This window comes from Podarcis vaucheri (genome assembly GCF_965113315.1).
Source record: "Podarcis vaucheri genome assembly, chromosome: 18".
Lineage (NCBI taxonomy): Eukaryota > Metazoa > Chordata > Lepidosauria > Squamata > Lacertidae > Podarcis > Podarcis vaucheri.
The window spans coordinates 1,601,762-1,622,188 of record NC_138756.1 but is presented as its reverse complement, the minus strand read 5'-3'; the positions used below and the strand labels follow the sequence as shown (position 1 = coordinate 1,622,188).

Here is a 20,427-nt window from a genome sequence, read left to right as displayed (position 1 = left end):
GCCCCATTAGATAAAATGGTGCTTCAGGTTAAGAACAGTTTCAGGTTAAGAACGGACCTCCGGAAGGAATTAAGTACTTAACCCGAGGTACCACTGTATTGAGATTATGTTCTGTGGCCCTTCTTCATGTGCCTCCTCTACAAGAGGTCTGGAGGGTGGCAACACAAGAACCAGGCCTGTTCTATTCACATTCTTTATAGAGGGTAGGTTAGGGGGTGCTGGGGATGAGTTTATGGAACCAAGGGAGTGGTGGCCCCTAAAAGATTGGAACCGCTGTGCTAGTGGGTCCCAACCCATCAGTTAAGGCCAGTGATCTAAAGGTCATCATCATCATCATCATCATTATTATTGGTTCAAGGAAGCAAGTTCTCCTGCTTTTCCTTTTTCCCCTCCTCCTCCCATCCTTCAACCGATACCCTTTCCAGATCCCTTTTGGTGACCTTTAGACTTTCAGTTTTCTGCAAATTTGCAAATAAATACCCTCTTGCCTTCATAGAATTGTAGAGTTTGAAGGGACCACAAGGGTCGTCTATTCCAACACCTTGCAATTCAGGAATCTTTTGCCCAACATGGGGTTTGAACCCACAACCCTGAGATTAAGAGCGTGCAAAACATGGGTTTTCTACCTCTGGGTTTTGGCTCCTGTTTGGAAATCCTGCTTCCTTGAGAAAGGCTGTGATTCAGTAGTGGAGCATTTGCCTTGCACACAAAACCTCCCAGTTTTTATATCAAATTATTATTTGTGTAGAAGGCAATAAAATGTTTATCAAAGTTATTCAGAAGATTTTATAATGAGAGGAGAGGCCTCTATTTTAATCTTTCAACGATGTACGTAATAATGCCATTCTGTTACAAAAGAGTCTTTGCACCAATTTTGTTTTACTTAGTTTTTACACAGCTGCCATCATGTTGCACTAATTAGTTGAAGAAGATCCCGTTGAGTTCTCCCGGTGTCCTTGGTTTTGTGCCATGAGAAATAGCTTTCTTTTTTCTCCCCCCCACAGTTCATTCGCGCCCAGCGCAGCGAACTCGGTACGAGGATGAGGACGGGGATTTCCATGAGGAGAGAAAGTACCTGCACAGCGACTGGAGGGGAGAAGCCGCCAACGAAGACTATTCGGTGCCTCCCTATCAGTCAGAGGAGGAGGATTACTACACACCCACATGCTCACGGAACCAAGATTACGCCCAGGCCCCTTCCCGGGACTACGGCCGTTTGTCTTCTGCGGAAAGGGAGCTCCCCGGCCCATCCGCCAGGGAGCAGGGTTACGGTCGCCTGGCCTCTCGGCAAAGGGACTATGGCCGTGTCTCCTCCCGAGAGACCTCCAGTTCAGCAGAGCTGTCGAGTGGCTTCCATTCTCCAGGGCTATTGGAAGAGGAGTTTGGGACTGTGCGGAGTCAGGATTATAACCTGGAGCATGGCCTGGAAGCGGAGAGAGAGTTTGCTCCCTCTTTACACGCGGGGAGGGACCTGACGGCAAAACGCATCCGGGCACCACAGGGCCTGGTCAAAAGCAAGACAGCTGCGGTCCTCCCCGTGAAGAAATGGGTCCAGGCTTTGTCCTCAGGCGACCTGCTGGGGGAGCCTGCCGCCCCCTCCAAGAGGAGGGCCTTCCCCGCTCCTCAGCTCCTTCAGCTCGGCCAGCGGCCGTCCCTGCCCCTGAGGGGCCCCCTGCAGCACGACGACCCGGAAACCGTGAGCCATGCCCGGCACAAAGAGCCGCCGCTGGACCTCAGTGGCCCGCTGGATGTTTTCACCTCCTTTGGGGTGGAGATCATCAAGTGGGCCGGCTTCCACAAGGTCAAGGAAGACCCGGAGTACATGGAAATGTTCCGCATCCTCTTCAAGCTGGAGACAGAGACGTGCGCCAAGATGCTGGCCTCCTTCAAGTGCTCGCTGAAGATGGAGCACCAGGACTTCTGCTATTCCGCCGTGCGGACTCTGCAGCACCCGGCGCTGCGGACGCCCAAAGTGGACGGCCAGTTCTTGAACCTGCTGCTGGAAAAGAAGCTGGTGGCCACCAAGAATGGCTTCTTCCAGCTCATCAGACCTTTTGACCGGCACATGATGCACCTCCAGGCCTGCCTCCTGAAGAGCGCCGTCCCACTCCTGATGGCCTGCAATGCCTATGAGCTGAGCTTGAAATCCAGCAGCTTCAGCGACCCGGGGCAGATGGCGGCCGCCTTCGAGACCACTGCCTCCCTCTGCCGGAAGGCCCTGGTGCTCGTCGGCCAGACCTTCGCCATGGCCTCCTTCTTCCGGCAGGAGAAGATCCTGGAGGCCATCGGGCTGAAGGGGGTGGCCCCTAGGCCCATCTTGTTCCCCAATTTTGACACCTCGGCCTTGTTTGGGAAGGAGTACATTGAACACCTGCAGGGCTGGCTGGAGAAGAGCGGGTCCCAGATGCAGCTGAAGAGGCCAAGGGTGGAGACCCCCAGTCCACAGGGCGCTCCGGAAACCAAGCCAAAGATTAAGAGTAAGCGGGTGCTACTTCCCACTGACTCTGCCTGTTGTCAGGGGCGGCTGGGTCCTTTTTCTTTGGGGGAAGAATTATTTCCACCTATAGACTTTCTAGTGTTCACGTTGTTTCAGTTTGTGAGTCTTTGTCCTCTTCTCCCACCTTGCTCCTGTTGTCCCTGTGAGCATTTAATTTTATTTCTAAGGGTTAATAATGGTGATGATGTTACGATTCATGTGCTTCCCATCGGACTGGGTTACACCAGCTACTCTGGGCAGCTCCCACCAAAATACAAAAAACACAATAAAACATCAACCATTAAAAACTTCCCTGTACAAGGCTGCCTTCAGGTGTCTTCTAAAAGTCAGATCGGTCTTTATTTCCTTGACATCTGATGGGAGGGCATACCATAGGGTGGGTGCCACCACCGAGAAGGCCCTCTGCCTGTTTCCCTGTAACTTCCCTTCTCGCAGGGAGGAAACCGCCAAAAGGCTGCTCTCGGAGCCGGACATCAGTGTCTGGGCTGAATGATGGGGGCTCCAGAGAAGCCTTCAGGTATACTGGGTCAAGGTTGTTTAGGGCTTTAAGGTCAGCACCAACATTTTGAATTGTCAGGGTTATAGTTTGGGTCTGGGGCTTGTTGGCATGATGTGAGGCTTGCTCTGCCTTGCCTTCCCATTCCCCAAAATTAAATATACCCAAAGGAAAAACCCACACCCAAAATCGCCAATAATGTTAATGATTTGTGCATTTTTTAAAGTCCTTTTTCTCGGGCAGCTGCAGAAAAATGAGGATTGATGTCTTATTTGCAGGATCTGTAATATGGGAGGGCTGCAACCTATGCGGAGTTACTTTCTAGGGGTTCATGTGCAAAGGCAAAATCATACAAAGTCAGTGAGACCCCGGGAACTGACCCCACATAGCTCTCTCTACCTTACTTTTGCATACAGCCTGCGCTTGGGAATAATTTCCTCATTTGCCCCGTGGACTCCTCAACACTGCAACAGAGAACCAGGCTCTGGGAAGGTGGTGTGAGGCCTCTGGAAGGCTGTTGGAGGCTTTCACGGCTATCTGACATCTCACACCCCACCCCCGCCTCCCAGAGGTCTCGTGTGACCTTCCTGGAGCCCAGTAAGCTTAAAAGCTTTTTCTGCAGCAGGAAAACCTGGTGCAGAAATAGTTTTTTATGCCCTCTGGTTTGCTGGGCTCTGGAAAGGTCTCGTGAGATTTTAGATGGCCTCTCCCAACTGCCTACCTCCCTCCCCAGCTCTCCATTTATTTATTATCCCCCGCCTACTCCCATACAAAGCTGCAAATGCATAAGTAAATCACGCGTGAGTTGTGGCCCTACTGTACGTTTGTGACTGTGAGGTTCCCACGAGGAAGCTTTTCATTTTATCCTAACCCCCACCCCTGTTTCTTGTCCTAGTTCCGCAACGCGCTGACCAGAAGGTCACAGAGACAATCGAGAAGCTGGTGGAGGGCATCGTTTCCGGCACTCTGAAAGGGAAAGAGAGAGCTCAGTTGAAGGACAACCCAGAGTACTGGTAAATATCTTCTGGTAGTGTCTTTTTTATGGCTGACCTGATCAAGTGTTGCTTCCTCTGGTTAGCCCCACTGGCACTACAGTTATTTCCAGACCCTGGGATCGCTGGAGGACTGGTGGCCCTCCTGGCAAATGGCCTGGTGGGCGCTGGATCACCAGTTCTTCCTCGCCCCCAGAATCCAGGCAACCGAGTGTCCCTTCGTGGTCGCCATCTGTAATAAATGAAAATCTGCCCTTATTCCCTTATGGCAGGGGTCTGCAACCTTTAAGGCAAAAAGAGCCACTTGGACCCGTTTCCGAAGAAAAAAAAAATTGGGAGCCGCAAACATGTGCGCCGCTGCCCTCTGATCTGACAGTGGGCGGGAAGGTGACGTCGGGACGGTGCGTGACTAACGCACGCACTGCCCCCAGGCGACGTCACAGCCAGTACAGCGCCCGCCACAGTGGGGAGTGTCGGGGCGCACAATGCGCCTCCTGCCCTCGCTAGTATCCGCCCCGGAGCCGCGGCAAAGGTGTAAAAGAGCCACATGCGGTTCCGGAGCCGTGGGTTTCTGACCCCTGTCCTATGGGGAACACAAGAGCCCTTATAGAATCCTTTGTAGGTTCTCCATCGGTCGGAGAAAAGAACAGAGGCCAGCCAGAGAATATTGAGAAGCAGAGCAGCTTGTAAGCCTGATCTTTATTGATCTGTTGCAACAGGGTGCTCCCCTCACCCGCAGGAGAAGGAGGAGGACATCTTCTGGGAGTTTTGTGGTTTTTCCCGCTCCCTTGACTCTCAGAGCCTTCCAGGAACAGGGCTTCTCGGGCCAGCCTAACTTACCTTTTTAATACCCGCTATTTATCTACATAACTCAACTCGTTTCACACTTTGGGACTCCCTGCCTATTGATATCAGTCAGGGGCCTTCACTCTATCATTTTCGGTGCCTGCTGAAAACATTCTTGTTCAGAAAATCCTGCCCAGATGTTTAGAAAGTTGATGTGAATTTTAACTGGTTTTGGTCTATTCTTTTTAACTTTTTGTACATTTTAAGTTATTGTTGCAAATTGTTTCTCGTGATTATTCTACTGTTTTGATTAGCTGCTCCTTCCCCCCCTCCCCGGTCAAAACAGGTTTCTGGAGGAAGAGGACAGCCTAGAGCACAAATATTACAAGCTCAAGCTGTCCGAGATGCATCGGCTGAGGTCTGCAGCCAAGGAAAAGCCCAAGCAGGAGAAGACCCCTGAGCTGCAGGATTTGGCTGTCATGCAGGCCTTGCTGCGCGCCCGCAAGGTCCTCCACATCAAGAAGCGGTTCTTCTGGAAGAGGAGGCCCAGGATCCTTCAGCGGCGGGTGGCGAGAGCCCAGAGGGTGAAGCGAGCCACCGTGGGGACCCAGACGCTCCTGTCCCCCGAGACAATGCTCCAGCAGCAGGGCCTGCCGCAGAGCCCCAAAGCCCACCCAGCAGAGACCGCCTTGGAAAAGGCGGGAGTCTGCGACTCAGCCACCGACCCAGAAGATGTGTCCGGGGAAGGTTTGAGTGCTGGAAGCTCGCTTGGGCTAGCATGCCAGTTCCCTGACGGTAGGTGAATTTCAGGGGGGACAAGGCAGGCAGGATGTGGTATGTTCCAGGGCTGGGCGATATATCAGTACTGTGTATCACCCAAAACTGGATTGAAATCCATATTGTGGTATCAGTTCCATAATTTTTGACCTGGCAATATATTGGGACTCACGATATCTGTGAGACCTGCAAGTATAGGGCGGTATACAAATTTTAATAATAATAATAATAATAATAATAATAATAATAGGGATGCAGGTGGCGCTGTGGGTTAAACCACAGAGCCTAGGACTTGCCGATCAGAAGGTTGGCGGTTCGAATCCCCGCAACGGGGTGAGCTCCCGTTGCTCGGCCCCTGCTCCTGCCAACCTAGCAGTTTGAAAGCACGTCAAAGTGCAAGTAGATAAATAGGTACCGCTGCATTGGGAAGGTAAACGGCATTTCCGTGCGCTGCTCTGGTTTGCCAGAAGCGGCTTAGTTCTGCTGGCCACATGACCCAGAAGCTGTACTTGGCCAATAAAGCGAGATGAGCGCCGCAACCCCAGAGTCGTCCGCGACTGGACCTAATGGTCAGGGGTCCCTTTACCTTTACCTTTACCTTTACCTAATAATAATAATAATAGCCTTTAGAAGACTTCTGAAGGCAGCCCTGTATAGGGAAGCTTTTTAATGTGCAATGTTTTCTTATGTTTATATATAGGAAGCTGCCCAGAGTGGCTGGGGCAACCCAGACATATGGACGGAATAGAAATAATAAACTTATTGTTATTTATTATGAGGACTTGGCGATATATCACCCAAAACCAGTTTGAAGTCCATATCACGATACCGGTTTCATAATTTTTGACCTGGCAACATACCACAAATTGTGGTTTGTGTGTGCTTGTGTGCTGTATGCAAAAATCACAGTTTGGGGGGAAACACTGAAGCCAGTCAGTGTGTCTCTCAATTCCTGCAGCCCCTGTTAACTCTGGTGGCTCAGCGCTCCCCTACAAGGAATCACAAGAGCAGGAAAAACCACGAAGCCAGCCAATGCCTCTACTGTACGACGTTGCACCCTTTTTTCAGACTTCATGATTCATCATTATATCATGATGTTTAGCTGCTGATATATTGTGATGTTGAAAACAAACCAGATATCCCCCAGTCTTAGCCTGGTCTCGCTTTGCATTGCCTGCCAGTGCCTCTGTGGGGTCCTGGACTGAGAGGTTCTTTCCCCTCCTTTTTAGCTGGAGGTGGGACCTGTGACCCTTGAGCTGCTGAGCTGCCTTCCGCTGAGTCAATCCTTTGGCCCACTGAACAGCTGCCTTGAGACAATGGTGTTTTCTTCCCTCTGCTCCTTCAGTGGGAGTGGGCATTTTGTGCCCAGGGGCTTTTGAATCCAAAGGAGGTGCTCCTTTCCTGAGCTGGCCTTTGCTCCCATAATTCTCTCTGGGATCTTCGCTGTGGGTAGCTTATGGGGACACTTAGGAGGTTGACCTCTCTGGCAGGCTCTTCTTAACATTATTACACAGGAATATAGGAAGCTGTCTTATCACGAGTTAGACCATGTTGCAGAAAAGACCTGTTCTCGTATTGCCACTGTCCGGACCTCTCAGAGGATGAGGGCAGGGTCTGTGTTGGAGAGGCAGTCCTTGAGCCATTTAAGGTTTAGAGGTCAAAAAACAGCCCAGAAACTCATTGGCAGGCCAGGATCGATGCAGTATGCTCAAACCACCTTGCCCTGGTGAGAAGCCGGGCTGTAAAATTCTGCACCAACTGAGATTTCCGAACTGTCTAGAGTCAGCCCCACATATAATGTGCTGCAGTAATCTAACCTGGAGGTTACTAGAGCATAGATGAAGTTAAGGGCATAGCTGGGCCACCACCTGAACCTGATGGAAGGTGCTTTGTGCCCCTGAGGCCACCTGAGCCTAGTTAGCAGAGCACATGCCAATTTTGTGTTATTTTCTGCAGCCGAGATACATTCCAGACACCATGATATATCTACATATTGCGGTATTTGGCTGCTGATATATCACAGTGTTGAAAACCAGATATCATCCAGCTCTAGTCTCCAGTTATTTTTGAACTACAACTCCCATCATCCCTATTTAGCGTCCTGTATCCCTGTGTTTTGTGGCTGTATCCCACCAGTGTTCCAGCAATATAAGCCCTGTTTAAAATGGAGCGGGAATAATTTTGTTATCTCCCCCCCACTCCCTGTTTTCCAGTGGATCCCAAAACGATGGTGACAGCAGAGAGGCTGGCCAAGTTTGTGGCGGAGGTGGGACCTGAGATTGAGCAGTTCAGCATTGACAACAGCACAGATAACCCGGATCTGTGGTGAGCTACCCTCTCCCTCCCCGGGCAAATCATGTGGCATGCTCCTGGAGCATCCCGAGCCTCATTGCATGAGCCAGGCATTGCAGTAACAGCACTCAACATCTGTAAAGTGGTGGCATGTTACTATTACTATATTTATTATTGGCGTAATATAACATCAAACATTAAAAACGTACCATAAACAGGGCTGCCTTCAGATGTCTTCTAAAAGTCAGATAGTTGTTCATTTCCTTGACATCTGATGGGAGGGCATTCCACAGGGTGGGTGCCACTACCAAGAAGGCCCTCTGCCTGGTTCGCTGTAACCTCACTTCTCGCAGGGAGGGAACCAGCAGAAGACCCTCAGTGGCTGGCCTGAACAATGGGGAGGTGCTGCTTCGGGTATACAGGGCCAAGGCTGTTTAGGGCTTTAAAGGTCAGCACCAGGCCTTTGAATTGTGCTTGGAAACGTACTGGGAGCCAGTGTAGATCCTTTAGAACCGGAGTTATATGGTCCCAGTCACCAGTCTAGCTGCCACATTCTGGGTTAGTTGTTGTTTCCAAGTCACCTTCAAAGGCAGCCCCACGTAGAGCGCATGGCAGTAGTCCAAGTGGGAGATAACCAGAGCATGGACCACTCTGGCGAGACATGGACAGACCCTCAGGCTGCACACCTGGTCCTTTAGGGGCACAGTGACTCCATTCTAGTCTCAGTCAGTGCAGCAGATGGGTTATAGTTTTGTTGCAAACCGCTGTGATATATTTCTTTGATACAGTGGTATCTAAATGTTTTTAGAAATAAATCAGTGAGCAAGCCTGGTTGTGAAGCTCAGAGCTTGTGAAGCTCAGAGCTGCAGCTTGTCCCCAGATACTTGTCTGGGCCACCCCAGGGTCCTCATAGGGGAAGTGACGCAGAAATGTCACACAGCCACAGTGCAGTGAAGTCCTCCTGTGCTCTCACTCAGGTTCCTGCATGACCGTGAGAGCTCAGCCTTCAGGTTTTACCGGATGAAAGTCTACGAGCTGTGCCCCTCCATGAACTTCAGCGCCGTTCCAGGGCCTGCCAGCGAGAGCCCCGCACCCTCGGAGGGCGACTTGGAGAACAAGGAGGAGGAGGAGGAAGAAGAGGAGGAGGAGGAAGCTCCCCAGCCTGGAATGGAAGAGGGGGAAGCTCAAGCAGGGTCTGCCAGCGTGGGAGCCTCCAGTACAGCTGGAGAAGGGCAGCCTGAGGGCACCACCTCAGAAGCATCTGCCCAGGGTCCTCTGCGGGGCAGGGGCTTTGGGCGCAAGAGGGCCAGCAGCAGGTCCCTGAAGGTGGGCCTGATCCCAGCCTCCAAGAGGGTCTGTCTCATTGATGAACCGAAAGGTGAGTGAGGCAGCTGGGCGGGTTAAGCCAGGCAGGGAATTCTTTGTCAAATTTTGTTTGTGTCTGGATTGACCTTTGACCTCTGGATTTGCTTTTTTTGCATTACAGTCCACGACCCCGTCCGGATTGCATATGACCGACCCCACGGCTATCAGTCCCACAAAAATAAGGTGAGAAGGGGGCAAAATAATAAATACGTGCATTTATTCTTTAAGAGATTTAATGCACTGTGGTTTCCAGGCAGAGGCCTCCCAATGCAGCTTTCAAAGCCAGCTTGAAACCTCCATAAAATGTAAGTGTCAGCTTCTGTTCACCAGTTAGGTACTGGCAATAACCTCAGCCCAGCAGTTCCCAAACTTTCTCAGGCCCCCTTGGTTCCCTGAACTGATCCCCAATGTCCCCAACCCTATAAAAAGCATTGTTCAGAGGAGTGGTTCGCACAAATTTCTGAAGAAGACAATAAAATTTTTAAAAGATCAGTTAATTGCCCATTTATTCAAAGTGCATTTATTTAGTTATTTCTCTTCATAAAAGTTACCCACAGCTTGACTATAGAAGCAACCCCAAAGTGTTGCGTTGTGTTTTTTTTTAGGGTAAGTTTTTAATTATAAAAAAAAAAAGCCGATGAAAAAGCAAAGTTGTCACTAAAAAAATCTTGCAGCATAATTTAAAACACACAAAAATTTAAAACAATAGACCAAGGCTTCCCAAACTTGGGTCTCCAACTGTTTTTGGACTACAGTTCCCATCATCTCTTACCATGGGTCCTGCTAGCTAGGGATGATGGGAGTTGTAGTCGAACAACAGCTGGAGACCCAAGTTTGGGAAACACTGCAATAGACTGAAACAAATTATTATTATATTATTAATATAATATTGTATAATGTTATTAGATTATGCAAATTATTATTATTATTATTATTATTATTATTATTAACAACAACAACAACAATCCTGCTACGGCATTCTGTTGCCTTAATGCAATAGCTGAGCCAGGTGTTTGTGATAATGATGCTGATGATCAGTTTTGTTCTCAGTGGCAAAAATCACAGGATTTGGAGTTTTCCCACAAGCGGCTGAACCAGAAGAACATTGGCTTCCAGATGCTGCAGAAAATGGGCTGGAAGGAAGGCCTTGGGCTTGGTGCCCACGGAAAGGGCATCAAGGACCCCGTCAAAGTGTACGTAGCACGTGAGCGAGTGGCACACTCCTTTTTTATAAAAACAAAAACAAACAGGTTTTGGAATGGATTGATATCTCACCACAGTTAGTCCCTGTTGCAGAGGTCGCCAGCTCAGCGGCTGCAGTCAGCTAAACTGACTTGCTCCTGTATACCTGAAGGAGCATCTTTGTTCTGCCCACAAAGGCTTCCAGTGGTGCCCCTGGGCAGGCGCCCCCAGCTCTGAGCTGTCATTTAGAAACAGAAAACAAAAAACCCCAAAGACTTTAGCCCTCCCAGAAAGAAACTTGCAGGTACCTTCTAAGTGATTTCTGGGAAGTGAGTTCTGGTGTGGCTACCTGGCTTATTTTTCACGGTGCTGAGGAATGCTCCCCATTTCTGTTAGGCATTGACAGCATCACGGTGTGTGTCAAATAGATACTCTGTGATCTTCACAGTATGTACCAGCAGAACACAGGTGACGTGCCACAGAAAGCATGAGGCTGGGCCTCCGACTTCTCTTTCGGGTTGGAATCATCTACCTTTGTGCCTTCAATATTTCATCTTTAAGAAACTCTCCTCCAAGGGTTTGTCTCCTGCTGTGGTTGATGATCTTCTCTAGGGGCCGACACTCACCCTGCATCACTGTTCCAGGACAGTCTGCTCTCTTTAGCTAGAAATTCCAAATCTGGCCTTGATGTGTGGATAGGTGGGCCTCACGTTCTGTCCTCTCTTCCAGCAAGGCAACCAGTTTTCACTTGCTGCTCTTGTAGTTTTGCACATTCTCAGGCAGAAAGACAAACATGGCAGCTTCCTGGCCGTCCTGCATATACCATAAGACAGCGCTCTGGTCCTTTCATGCCAATGCCCCCAAGTCCTTGTCACAAGCTCCCAGAGGCTGCAGTCAGCTAAACTGACTTGCTCCTGTATACCTGAAGGAGCTTCTCCACCTCCATTGTCTAGCTTGGACACTCGGCTCTAAGAGCCTTGTGGCAGTTCCCTCATTGTGAGAAATGGAGGTACAGGGAACCAGGCAGAGGGCCTACTTGGCAGTGGCACCCGCCCTGTGGAACGCCCTCCCATCAGATGTCAGAGAGAAAAATTGGTACTTTTAGAAGACATCTGAAGCCAGCATTGTTCAGGGAAGTTTTTAATGGTTGATGTTTTATTGTGTTTTTAATTTTTTGTTGAGACTCCAGAGCGGCTGGGGGAACCCAGTCAGGTGAGTGGCATATAAATAATAAAATAATAATTATAAACAGAACTGCTGCTGGCTGCAATAGGGAAGGAGAGAGCTCCAAAGTGCAGGAGCTGCCATGTGGAATGGCCGAGTTCTTACAAATGCTTAAGAGGCAACATGGTCCTTCCTCAAGGGGGGAGTTGACCTCATGGCCTCTGCAGAGGCAAAGATGAGCCCAGCCTCTGAGAACAGCCCATCCCTGTCTTAGACACATTGCCAGCCTTCGTGCTTTTGGCAGAGGAGCATCCTACACGGCTCGCCCATAAGATCCCAACCACCCCTTCTTTAAAGTGGGTCTTGGCTGGCTTGTCCAACGTCTTCTGCCATTCAAAGCAGACAGCGCCTACTGTGCTGGACCAGCGATTTGAGATGGCATCCAAGTTTCATGTGTTCGACAGGAGCATCTGTAGTGAGAGCAGCTGTTTTGCAAGTGCTGGGAAGCTGTGTTCGCCTTCTGCCAGAGCAGGGGTGGGGAGGACGCCCCCTGCCCAACACCCTCACAGACCCACTGCTGAATGAAGCAAGCGGCTCATTTACGAGCCGTGACCCCAGGGTCTCCCACCCGAAGAAAGGCCTTCTTCATGCAGCTCCCTCCTGCAGGAGGCAGGGATGGCCACCAACTTGTATGAGTTTCGGGAGGCAGCATTTGGGACTTTGGAGCTCAGAGAAAAGGTGCATCATAAAATTATGCACAGCATGGGGAAAGTGGGACAGAAAGAGGTCTTTCTCCCTCGTAACACTGTAGAACTCATGGACGTCCAGTGAAGCTGGACATTGAGAGATTCAGGACAGATGTAAGGAAGCCCTTCTTTGCGCAGTCTGTGGTTAAGCTGTGGAACTCGCTGCCACAGGATGGCCTCCAACCTGGATGGCTTTAAAAGAGGATGAGACAAATGGCTGCTAGCCAGGAGGGCTCTGCTCCGCCTGCACACTGAGGGCAGCAGGGCTTCTGAATGCCAGTGGCTGGAAACCACAGGAGGGGAGAGCAGCTCTTGTGTTCGAATCCTGCTTGTGGATTTCCCATTGGGGGCATCTGGTTGGGCTAACAGGATGCTGAACCCTTTGGCTTGTTCCACCTGCTTCTGATGTTCTTACATATCCCAACACGCCTTTCTGTTTCTTTGCTTTGTTTGCCTGTTTCCTAGCACTGTCCAAAATGGACTCCTATGCTTTTGGGGTTGTCACGAGCCAAAGGAACTGGGCGTGGGGAAGGACTGACCTGGAGCTCGGTCACCTCTTTGGAAACACAGCGGCCAAGACATCGCCCGTTGGCCCTGCGCTTTGGTCAAGGAAGCCGGTGGCTGGGCATGTGCTCACTTTCTCTTTGCTTTGCCTCCCTTTTAGGGGCTCCACCTCAGCGGGGGAGGGCTTGGGTGTGGCGGGGGACGAGAACAAGGAGGACACCTTTGCCACCTTCCGCCAGAGGATGATCCAGATGTACTATCTGAAAAGAGCCTGTAATAAATAGGTAGGTTGTATGCAGCAAGCCAGCTTTGTCCCTCACCCCCTTTTGAATTAATTGCAAGATTAAAATAACTGTTTCTCTCTTCTTCTGTTTTCAAGCTTTTTCTTCTTCTTCTTCTTTGACCAGGGAGATATTTTCGGTGTGTGCACAAAGCTTATCTGGGTTTGCTTTTAACCGTTTTTTCATGTTTGTTTCCATTATGAATGACCAGAATGAGCTTTGAACCAAAGAAGCGAAGATCATTGTGCTGGAGAGAGGTCTGGAGAGAGGACAGGCCATCTTCTGAGAACCCCCCACCCCTTTTAAATTTGGAGCAATTAGAAGAGCAAATTGCTCTTAAGAATCCGTAACCTCCTAAACAAATCAAAACAAACATTGCCATTCTTTGGATGCGGGAACGGCTGGGTCTGCTTTTTGATCAAATCTCTTAACAAGAACCTAGGATGTCAGGCTCCCCCCCCCCCCACTTACGCAAGGCCGACTTGCGTACAACCACGTGTGCATGCAGTGCCAGGAAATAATAAATCAATTGGCTGCTTCTACCTGCAGCTCAGATCCCCACTCTGAGTGCTGTGGGGCACATGTCCACACACACACACGCACCAGCCTGGTCCTGGCTGCAGCAACAATCTCAAGGTGTGAGTGGGCAGAGGGAGGGGACGTGGGCACATGGGATCAGCGCCTGGGCACTTCACTGCTGGTCTGAAAGCACCTCTCAAGGACACCCTAGAGCAGTGTTTCCCAACCACTGTTCCGCGGCACACTAGTGTGCCGCGAGATGTTGCCTGGTGTGCCGCGGGAAAAATTAAAAAATTCGAAAGATTTTTTTTTAAAGTCACATTTTCGATTGGGGCGCCGTCACTAGATGACCCCTGGGGTTCCCTCCCTCCCTCCCGCTCTGCGCCTCCCTCCTCCTCCGGGGAGGCCCTTCCTGGCTCTCGGCCAAGGCTTGGCGGCTGCCACTCACTCGCTCACCCACCCGTCCCTCCATCCCTGCACCCGGCCTCTCCCCCTCCGTCCCCGGTGCGGGGGCTGCCGGGATCCGTAGTCCCCTCGCCCTTGGGCTCCGCGCCCGCGCGGGGTGCGCAAACTACGTTTCCCAGCGTGGCCGGGCGTTTTGTTTGAAGCGCTGTTCTCCCGGCCATGGAATGAGCGCAGCGGCGGCGTCCGGGCGGGCAGGGGCTCTTCCGCGCAGACCCCGCGCAGCCTGCCTGCGCCCCCGTGGAGATCGGGCGGCAGGATGGAGCCCGGGGATCCCCGCGGAGGCGGAGCCGCGGAGGCGGAGGCTGCCCCCCAGGTAGGGCTGTGTCGGGGGTTTTTTATTTTTGCAATGCTGCATCCGCGCCGGAGGGGACGCATCAGACCGTGAGGAGACCCCTTGGCGGGCGTGCAAGGCAATGCATGCATGCAGGCGTTGCATGGAGTGCAGTGCAATGCAATGGCAACGCGGCGCCCTGCATGCATGCATGCAACTTCCACCGGCGCTCTGGACTTGGCAGGTGAGGGGGGTCCCCAGTGGACGGCAGAGAGAGCCGGGAGGGCAAAGGGGAGCCGGGGGGGGAGCAGCGCTGCTCCCCGAGCCGAGCCCGGGGGGAAACTTCGGCGTCGTTGCGCCGGGTGTTGGAAGCGGAGGCTGGCGGGGGCCCCTCACCTGCAAAACCTGGTCGCCTCTCATATATTTCGTGCATTGCATTCATCGCCCGCTTTCTCCTCCAAGGAGCTCCCGGGGGCGCGCGTGGTTCTCCCCGTGCTATCCTCGCAACAACAGCCCTGCGAGGTGGGTCAGGCGAGTGGCCCAAGGGAGCACCCAGGGATTGTCCTGGCCAGGTGGGGTGATTTGAACCCTGCTCTCTGCCCGGTCTTCGTCCTCATTTAGCCCCCACATGTGCATGACTGTGCATGACTGAGGTTTTTCCCCCTCGTCTTGGCTATGGTGTGAGTCTGTGCTGTTAATTAATGGGGTCCTGCCTTCGGAGAAGATGAGCCAGCCCTCAAGGAGGTGATTATGTAATTTGCTAGCAATTCATGTCCCTCCCGGCGTGACGCTGCGCGCTGACGTCACGGGGCTGTAATGGTGGTGTGCCTCGAGATTTTTTTCATGAAACAAGTGTGCCTTTGCCCAAAAAAGGTTGGGAAACACTGCCCTAGAGGATGGGCTACCCAGTGCCCCACTAGCCGTGCGGCCCTGAGCCAGTAGGTGAGGCACAAATCCATCTCCCAACAAGGCAGGGTCAGTGCTCAGAGGAGAAAAGGAGTGGCGGGGGGAGAGTGTGACTAGCTGAGCTGATTGGGGGGCTGTGGGTCAAAGCGGTAAGGGGAGGGGAGGAGGAAATCAAAGGAAGTGAACAGCTGTGGCCTGGAAGTCTCTCAGGACTGCTGCCCGGGAGGGATGGGACGGAAGGCTCAGGGCAGCAAGCCCATTGACGCATGTGAGTCTGTCTCTTCCCCGTGCGCCCTCCCTATTAAAGCAGCATGCTCCCCACTTTATGCAACTTCACTTCTGCATGTGGGGCCCCCGGAGCATAACCCCTGCGTAGGTGTGTGTGTGTGTGCCTGTATCCATTCCAGACAGGACAAAAAATGGACTGTCCTCTATGTGGACAATATGATCATCCTGCCTTTCGCAAGATTCAGAAATTCCACCTTTACACAATGTGATGTATTTTTCTTTTCAACTGCTTTGGGTCTGCACGACAAGCAGCAGTTATTGAATAACCATTACTTGTTCGATTTATTGAACCATCGCTTTGTTTGCTTTAAATAAAATACAAACAGTATGTAGAAACCGATACCATGTAGGGCAGATAAGAATCTCACTTTTGTTTCTGTGTTATCAGCGATCAGTGCCACTGTCAGGCATGCAGGATTTCGCTTGGCCTGCATTTCCGTCTTCTTCAACAGTCTTGGTTACCTTTTCCTTCTGCAAAGGAACCTTAGTGCTGTTTTCCTGCAGGAAGGTCTCTGGAGAGCTTTTTTTTTTTTGCGGGGGGTACAAGGTTGTCTGAAATTTGGGTTCACTCCATTGCTGAATAGGACACCTCTAGAATGTGCAAGAACTCTACTTACGAACCGACCGTCTTGACAGCATCCCGATTTGAATTTGACAGTGTTTTCTGAATGATGAGCGTCCACACACTCTCTTTAATCCATTTTCCCTCTGGAGTCCTCCAGTAACGATTTGCCACCAAGCCTCTCCCGGCTTTTCTGCAAAAGGCTACTTCATCTTGGTGACCGGACACAAACCAGTTGTTAACTCTGAAACATTCTGTCCGTTGTGGACCTTGGTTTCTCACAGCCACCCATTTGTGGTGGGGGTCTTGTGATGTGCAGGATCATTCGCACCTCCTTCCCCCTTCATAGCCAAAGTGGACTTTTCAGTGGGAAACCGCACTCCGCTGTGGTTTGCGGCATTCCTTCCTGCTCAGAACGAGCTTTTCTGCCCCAGGAAACTCCAAATCAAAGAGTGTGGTGTTGAAGTCAGCCTGAGCTCCATGTCGCCATCAGGCGCATGCAATGGGGAACTTCTTCCTCTGCCATTCTGAGAAATGCAAGAGTCGTTCATGGGAATAGGTGGGGCTCCCATCGTTGTTTGAGCCAAGAAGTTTGCTGCTGATAGCAAGATGTTGAAGAACCCCACGAGACCCCCTTCGGCCTGCAGGATCCAGTTCTGTCAAGCTGAAGCTGCCACAGGGGTCTGGCCACCCTCCTGTTAAAACCACTCTCTTACTTAATTTCTAGGGGTGTTTTGGTTTCTCTTTCATAATTGAGCATTGCATTTTTATTTTTTTAAAATTGGCTTTTAGCCCAACCTGGCCTTTTGGCCCCCTGTGAGTCAGATTGCTGATTCCCCTGGCCCATAAATGAGTTGTTGCAGTTTAAATAGCTCCTCTCCTTTGATGTGAAGCTTCTGTGTTCAGCCACAGTTTTGTTTTCACCCCACCTCATATTTACAGCCAACTCTCGTGTCTTCTTTCGAGTTGCTAGAACCTTTTCTCCTCCTGACTTCAGGAGCTTGCAGTGAGTGAGATGACTGCATAACCCAAACCTTTTCTCTTGCATTTTGTGGGAGGGCTGGGTTCCTCTCCTCCAGCTGATTCTGTTGCCTTTGTGGCTTGAACCCAATTCCTGGGGTGTCAATTTATGAATGTTCATATCCAGGCTGGGGGAATAAATGGCTGTGTGTTTAAACCCAATTTCGTTGAGGTGGTCCTCCTGATTCTGGACTCTCTCCATAGCTGCAGGAGTACATAGCAAACTTTGATTTTTTAAAATTTTATTTAAAGATGGAACACTGTTTTTCTTGGGATGGGGCCAAAGAGGACTTTTACTCTTCTCCAACCCTTCAAGATAATCATGATTACAGCCAGTCTTCCTTTATGCTAAGATTTGTTTTAGGGCAGCATTGAACTGAGCAACACTGGTGTTATTTAAATTCCCATTGCTGCTTTCACCCAAGGATCTTTTGGGGTTATTTTAAAACCAAGATCCACCCCTTTCCTGTGTGTGATATCTTCTAACAATCTGCTTTAGCCAATTTGGTTCACTAGTTTTTTTTCTTATTCTAGTTTTCCAGGCTCTCTCACGAAGACCTCAAGCATCCACGAACACTTTCCTGCTGCTGCAGTCGCTAGGGCATGTGTATTCTTTATCCTGTGTCTCTCCCCCAAACCCTCCGTTTGGGGATGGTGGTGTTTTTTCAGTGGCTCTTGATCAGGATTTCCTCCCTTCTCCCTTTCCTGTGCCATCTGAACAGTATTGACCCGTAGTGGAAAGATAGGTTTGTTAGCCGATTCATCGTTTCTTTTTTAAATGTTTAACGGCATGTAATCCTTTTGCTTTATTTTATTTTTTAACAAAAAAGCCTTCAATAAACACGAACCTGATTATTAGCCTCATTTCAGTTCCTGGCTGTTACTTCTAGCTGCTGTACATACATAGGTGTCAGGGATTGGCTGGATGAGGAAGAGTGGCTTCCAGGAAAATGGCAGGAGAGTACAGTTTGGACCCAGGTTCATGGTGGTGGGAAACAGGACACGCCCCAGAGGAGGAGGAGGAGAAGAGCTGGGAAATACTTGATGCTGCAAGTCAGGAGGGGAGGAACAGGAGGAAACACACAGAAACCCCAGCCATGAGCAAGGACAGGAGTCAGGAATAACAATAACAATAATAAAATTTATTATTTATACCCTGCCCATCTGGCTGGGTTTCCCCAGCCACTCTGGGCGGCTTCCAACAAAAGATTAAAAATACATTAAAACACCAGACATTAAAAACTTCCCTAAACAGGGCTGACTTCAGATGTCTTCTGAATGTTAGATAGTTGTTTATTTCTTTACCATCTGATAGGAGGGCGTTGTTCCACAGGGTGGGCGCCACCACTGAGAAGGCCCTCTGCCTGGTTCCCTGTAACTTCCCTTCTCGCAGCGAGGGAACTGCCAGAAGGCCCTCGGCGCTGGACCTCAGTGTCCGGGCAGAACGATGGGGGTGGAGACGCTCCTTCAGGTTTCAAGGCCGAGGCCATTTAGGGCTTTCAGGGGCAACACCAACACTTTGAATTGTGCTTGGAAACGTACTGGGAGCCAATGTAGGTCTTTCAAGACCGGTGTAATATGATCTCGGCGGCCACTCCCAGTCTGACGAGAACCTGCTCGCCATCAGTAAAAAATCAGCCTCACACCAAGATGAGTTGAAAAGTCTGACTGCTGCAGCTCAACGTTTATTGTGTGTCCAGTACAAAACATACTCTCTGCCTCCAGCCTCTCGCCAGCAGCAGCTTCGACTATTATTGGAGAAAATACAACATTGTATCAACCTGCAGCTAAAGACAAATACCATACATGGGCATCACCCCACCGCCAGGCTACGCTGTGTGAACCAATCATTAGTCTAGTATGAGGTGTTCACGCGCTCATCATGCCTAGCACAGCCTGCCCTGCCAAAAGGTCAGGCTGCAGTAAATTTCCATCCACGCGCCCATCTTGCCACATGGGCACTAACAACCATTTTCCTACACCAGTCACCAGTTTAGCTACTGCATTCTGGATTAGTTGTAGTTTCTGGGTCACCTTCAAAGGTAGCCCCATAGAGAGTGCATTGCAGTAGTCCAAGCGGGAGATAACTAGAGCATGTTTAATAGCAGCAACACCAGCACCAGCTCACAGCCTGTCTGTTGTGTCAGCCAGACCCAGCTCCCACCCCTAAAACAAGACAATTGTTCCACGTAACAGAAAACCAGGCAGAAACAAAGAGGAAACTTACGGTTTTGAGTACTTCCTACTCCTTCCTCCCAGCTTATCATCTCTAGGCTGCAGTTCCCTTTCTCCAATGTTGTCTCCACGGAAGTTAGCAAGTATGTTATTGGCATACTCATCCATGGTCAGTAGCCTTGGATCTGATTGGGTTAGATCAAGAATGGATCCCCCAAATCCATCTCCTCCTGTCTCTCTCTCCTCTGGGGGTGGCAATAATTGTTCTGTGCACTGTACCTTTCACAGCCACTTTCATGTCTTCTGAGGTTGGCAACTGCTGTCCTAGCTCTTCTGGCCAAGAATCGGTGTCCAAGGTGAGAGCATGGAAGTGTGGTTTGTGACTGTCCTCCTCCTGTGTGTCTCATTCTTTCAGGGGTTAGACTCTTGCAATGGGCAATCTTTCTCCACCCTGGGGGCACCCCATCTCTCTTGGTGCTCAGTCTCAGTCAACTCAGCTCTATAAGTAACTCTGCATGTGAACCTCTTGCTTGGGGTGTGACTAGGCAGGCCTCAAGTTGCTGCCTCTTCTCCTAGGCTGCTCTGCGCTTGAAGGTGGCGCAAGACACCAAGACGTCAGCCCTCCTGAAAGCAGACTCCCTAAGATGAAATAGATAGGTCTAACTTGGCTCCATTCATTTGGATGGTTCTACTGAATAGAAGTTTAGTAGAAATTTAATTTGGATGGATCTACTGAATAGAAGTTTAGGCTCGTAAGAAAACTAATTCATATAATTATTTTTTGTTCTTGTTTTCATTATGTCTTTTGTGTCTCTCTCCCCCACCCCCATTTTTAAAATGCTGTAAACTGCCCTGAGATGTATGGATCATCATTATTATTATTATTATTACAAAACACAGAATTGCAGTAAGGAGTAGGGTGTAAGGAGATCACAATAATTGGCAATCTGTTTGTTTCAAAGTCCAGAACTGAAGCCTGCCTATTGATTGATTGATTGATTGCTTTCTTGCAAAGTCCAGAACTGAAGCACCGAAGCTGCTGCTGCTGCTGATTATTATTATTACTAGTATTACTACTACTACTACTATTTACTTATTGTAATTACAAAATATGTAACTGCAGCTTGGCGTAGGGTGGA

General features: G+C 50.1%; 1 protein-coding gene across 3 annotated transcripts in view; it reads left to right on the top strand.

Annotated features, from left to right (window-relative positions):
• The window catches only part of SUGP2 (SURP and G-patch domain containing 2), a 28,019-nt gene extending 10,042 nt beyond the window's left edge, over nucleotides 1-17,977 (top strand). The window contains exons 3-11 of one of the 3 annotated variants that reach the window (XM_082206949.1): nucleotides 1,005-2,477; nucleotides 3,889-4,006; nucleotides 5,118-5,566; nucleotides 7,762-7,873; nucleotides 8,818-9,218; nucleotides 9,327-9,388; nucleotides 10,256-10,398; nucleotides 12,962-13,085; nucleotides 17,648-17,977. In XM_082206949.1, the coding sequence (XP_082063075.1) occupies nucleotides 1,005-2,477; nucleotides 3,889-4,006; nucleotides 5,118-5,566; nucleotides 7,762-7,873; nucleotides 8,818-9,218; nucleotides 9,327-9,388; nucleotides 10,256-10,398; nucleotides 12,962-13,085 (2,882 nt within the window). In that variant the 3' untranslated portion in view covers nucleotides 17,648-17,977. Of the gene's footprint in view, nucleotides 1-1,004; nucleotides 2,478-3,888; nucleotides 4,007-5,117; nucleotides 5,567-7,761; nucleotides 7,874-8,817; nucleotides 9,219-9,326; nucleotides 9,389-10,255; nucleotides 10,399-12,961; nucleotides 13,168-13,293; nucleotides 13,812-17,647 lie in introns of those variants that run through there. The other 2 variants (XM_082206950.1, XM_082206951.1) reach the window with 2 other exon arrangements.
• The last annotated feature ends 2,450 nt before the right edge of the window (nucleotides 17,978-20,427 follow it).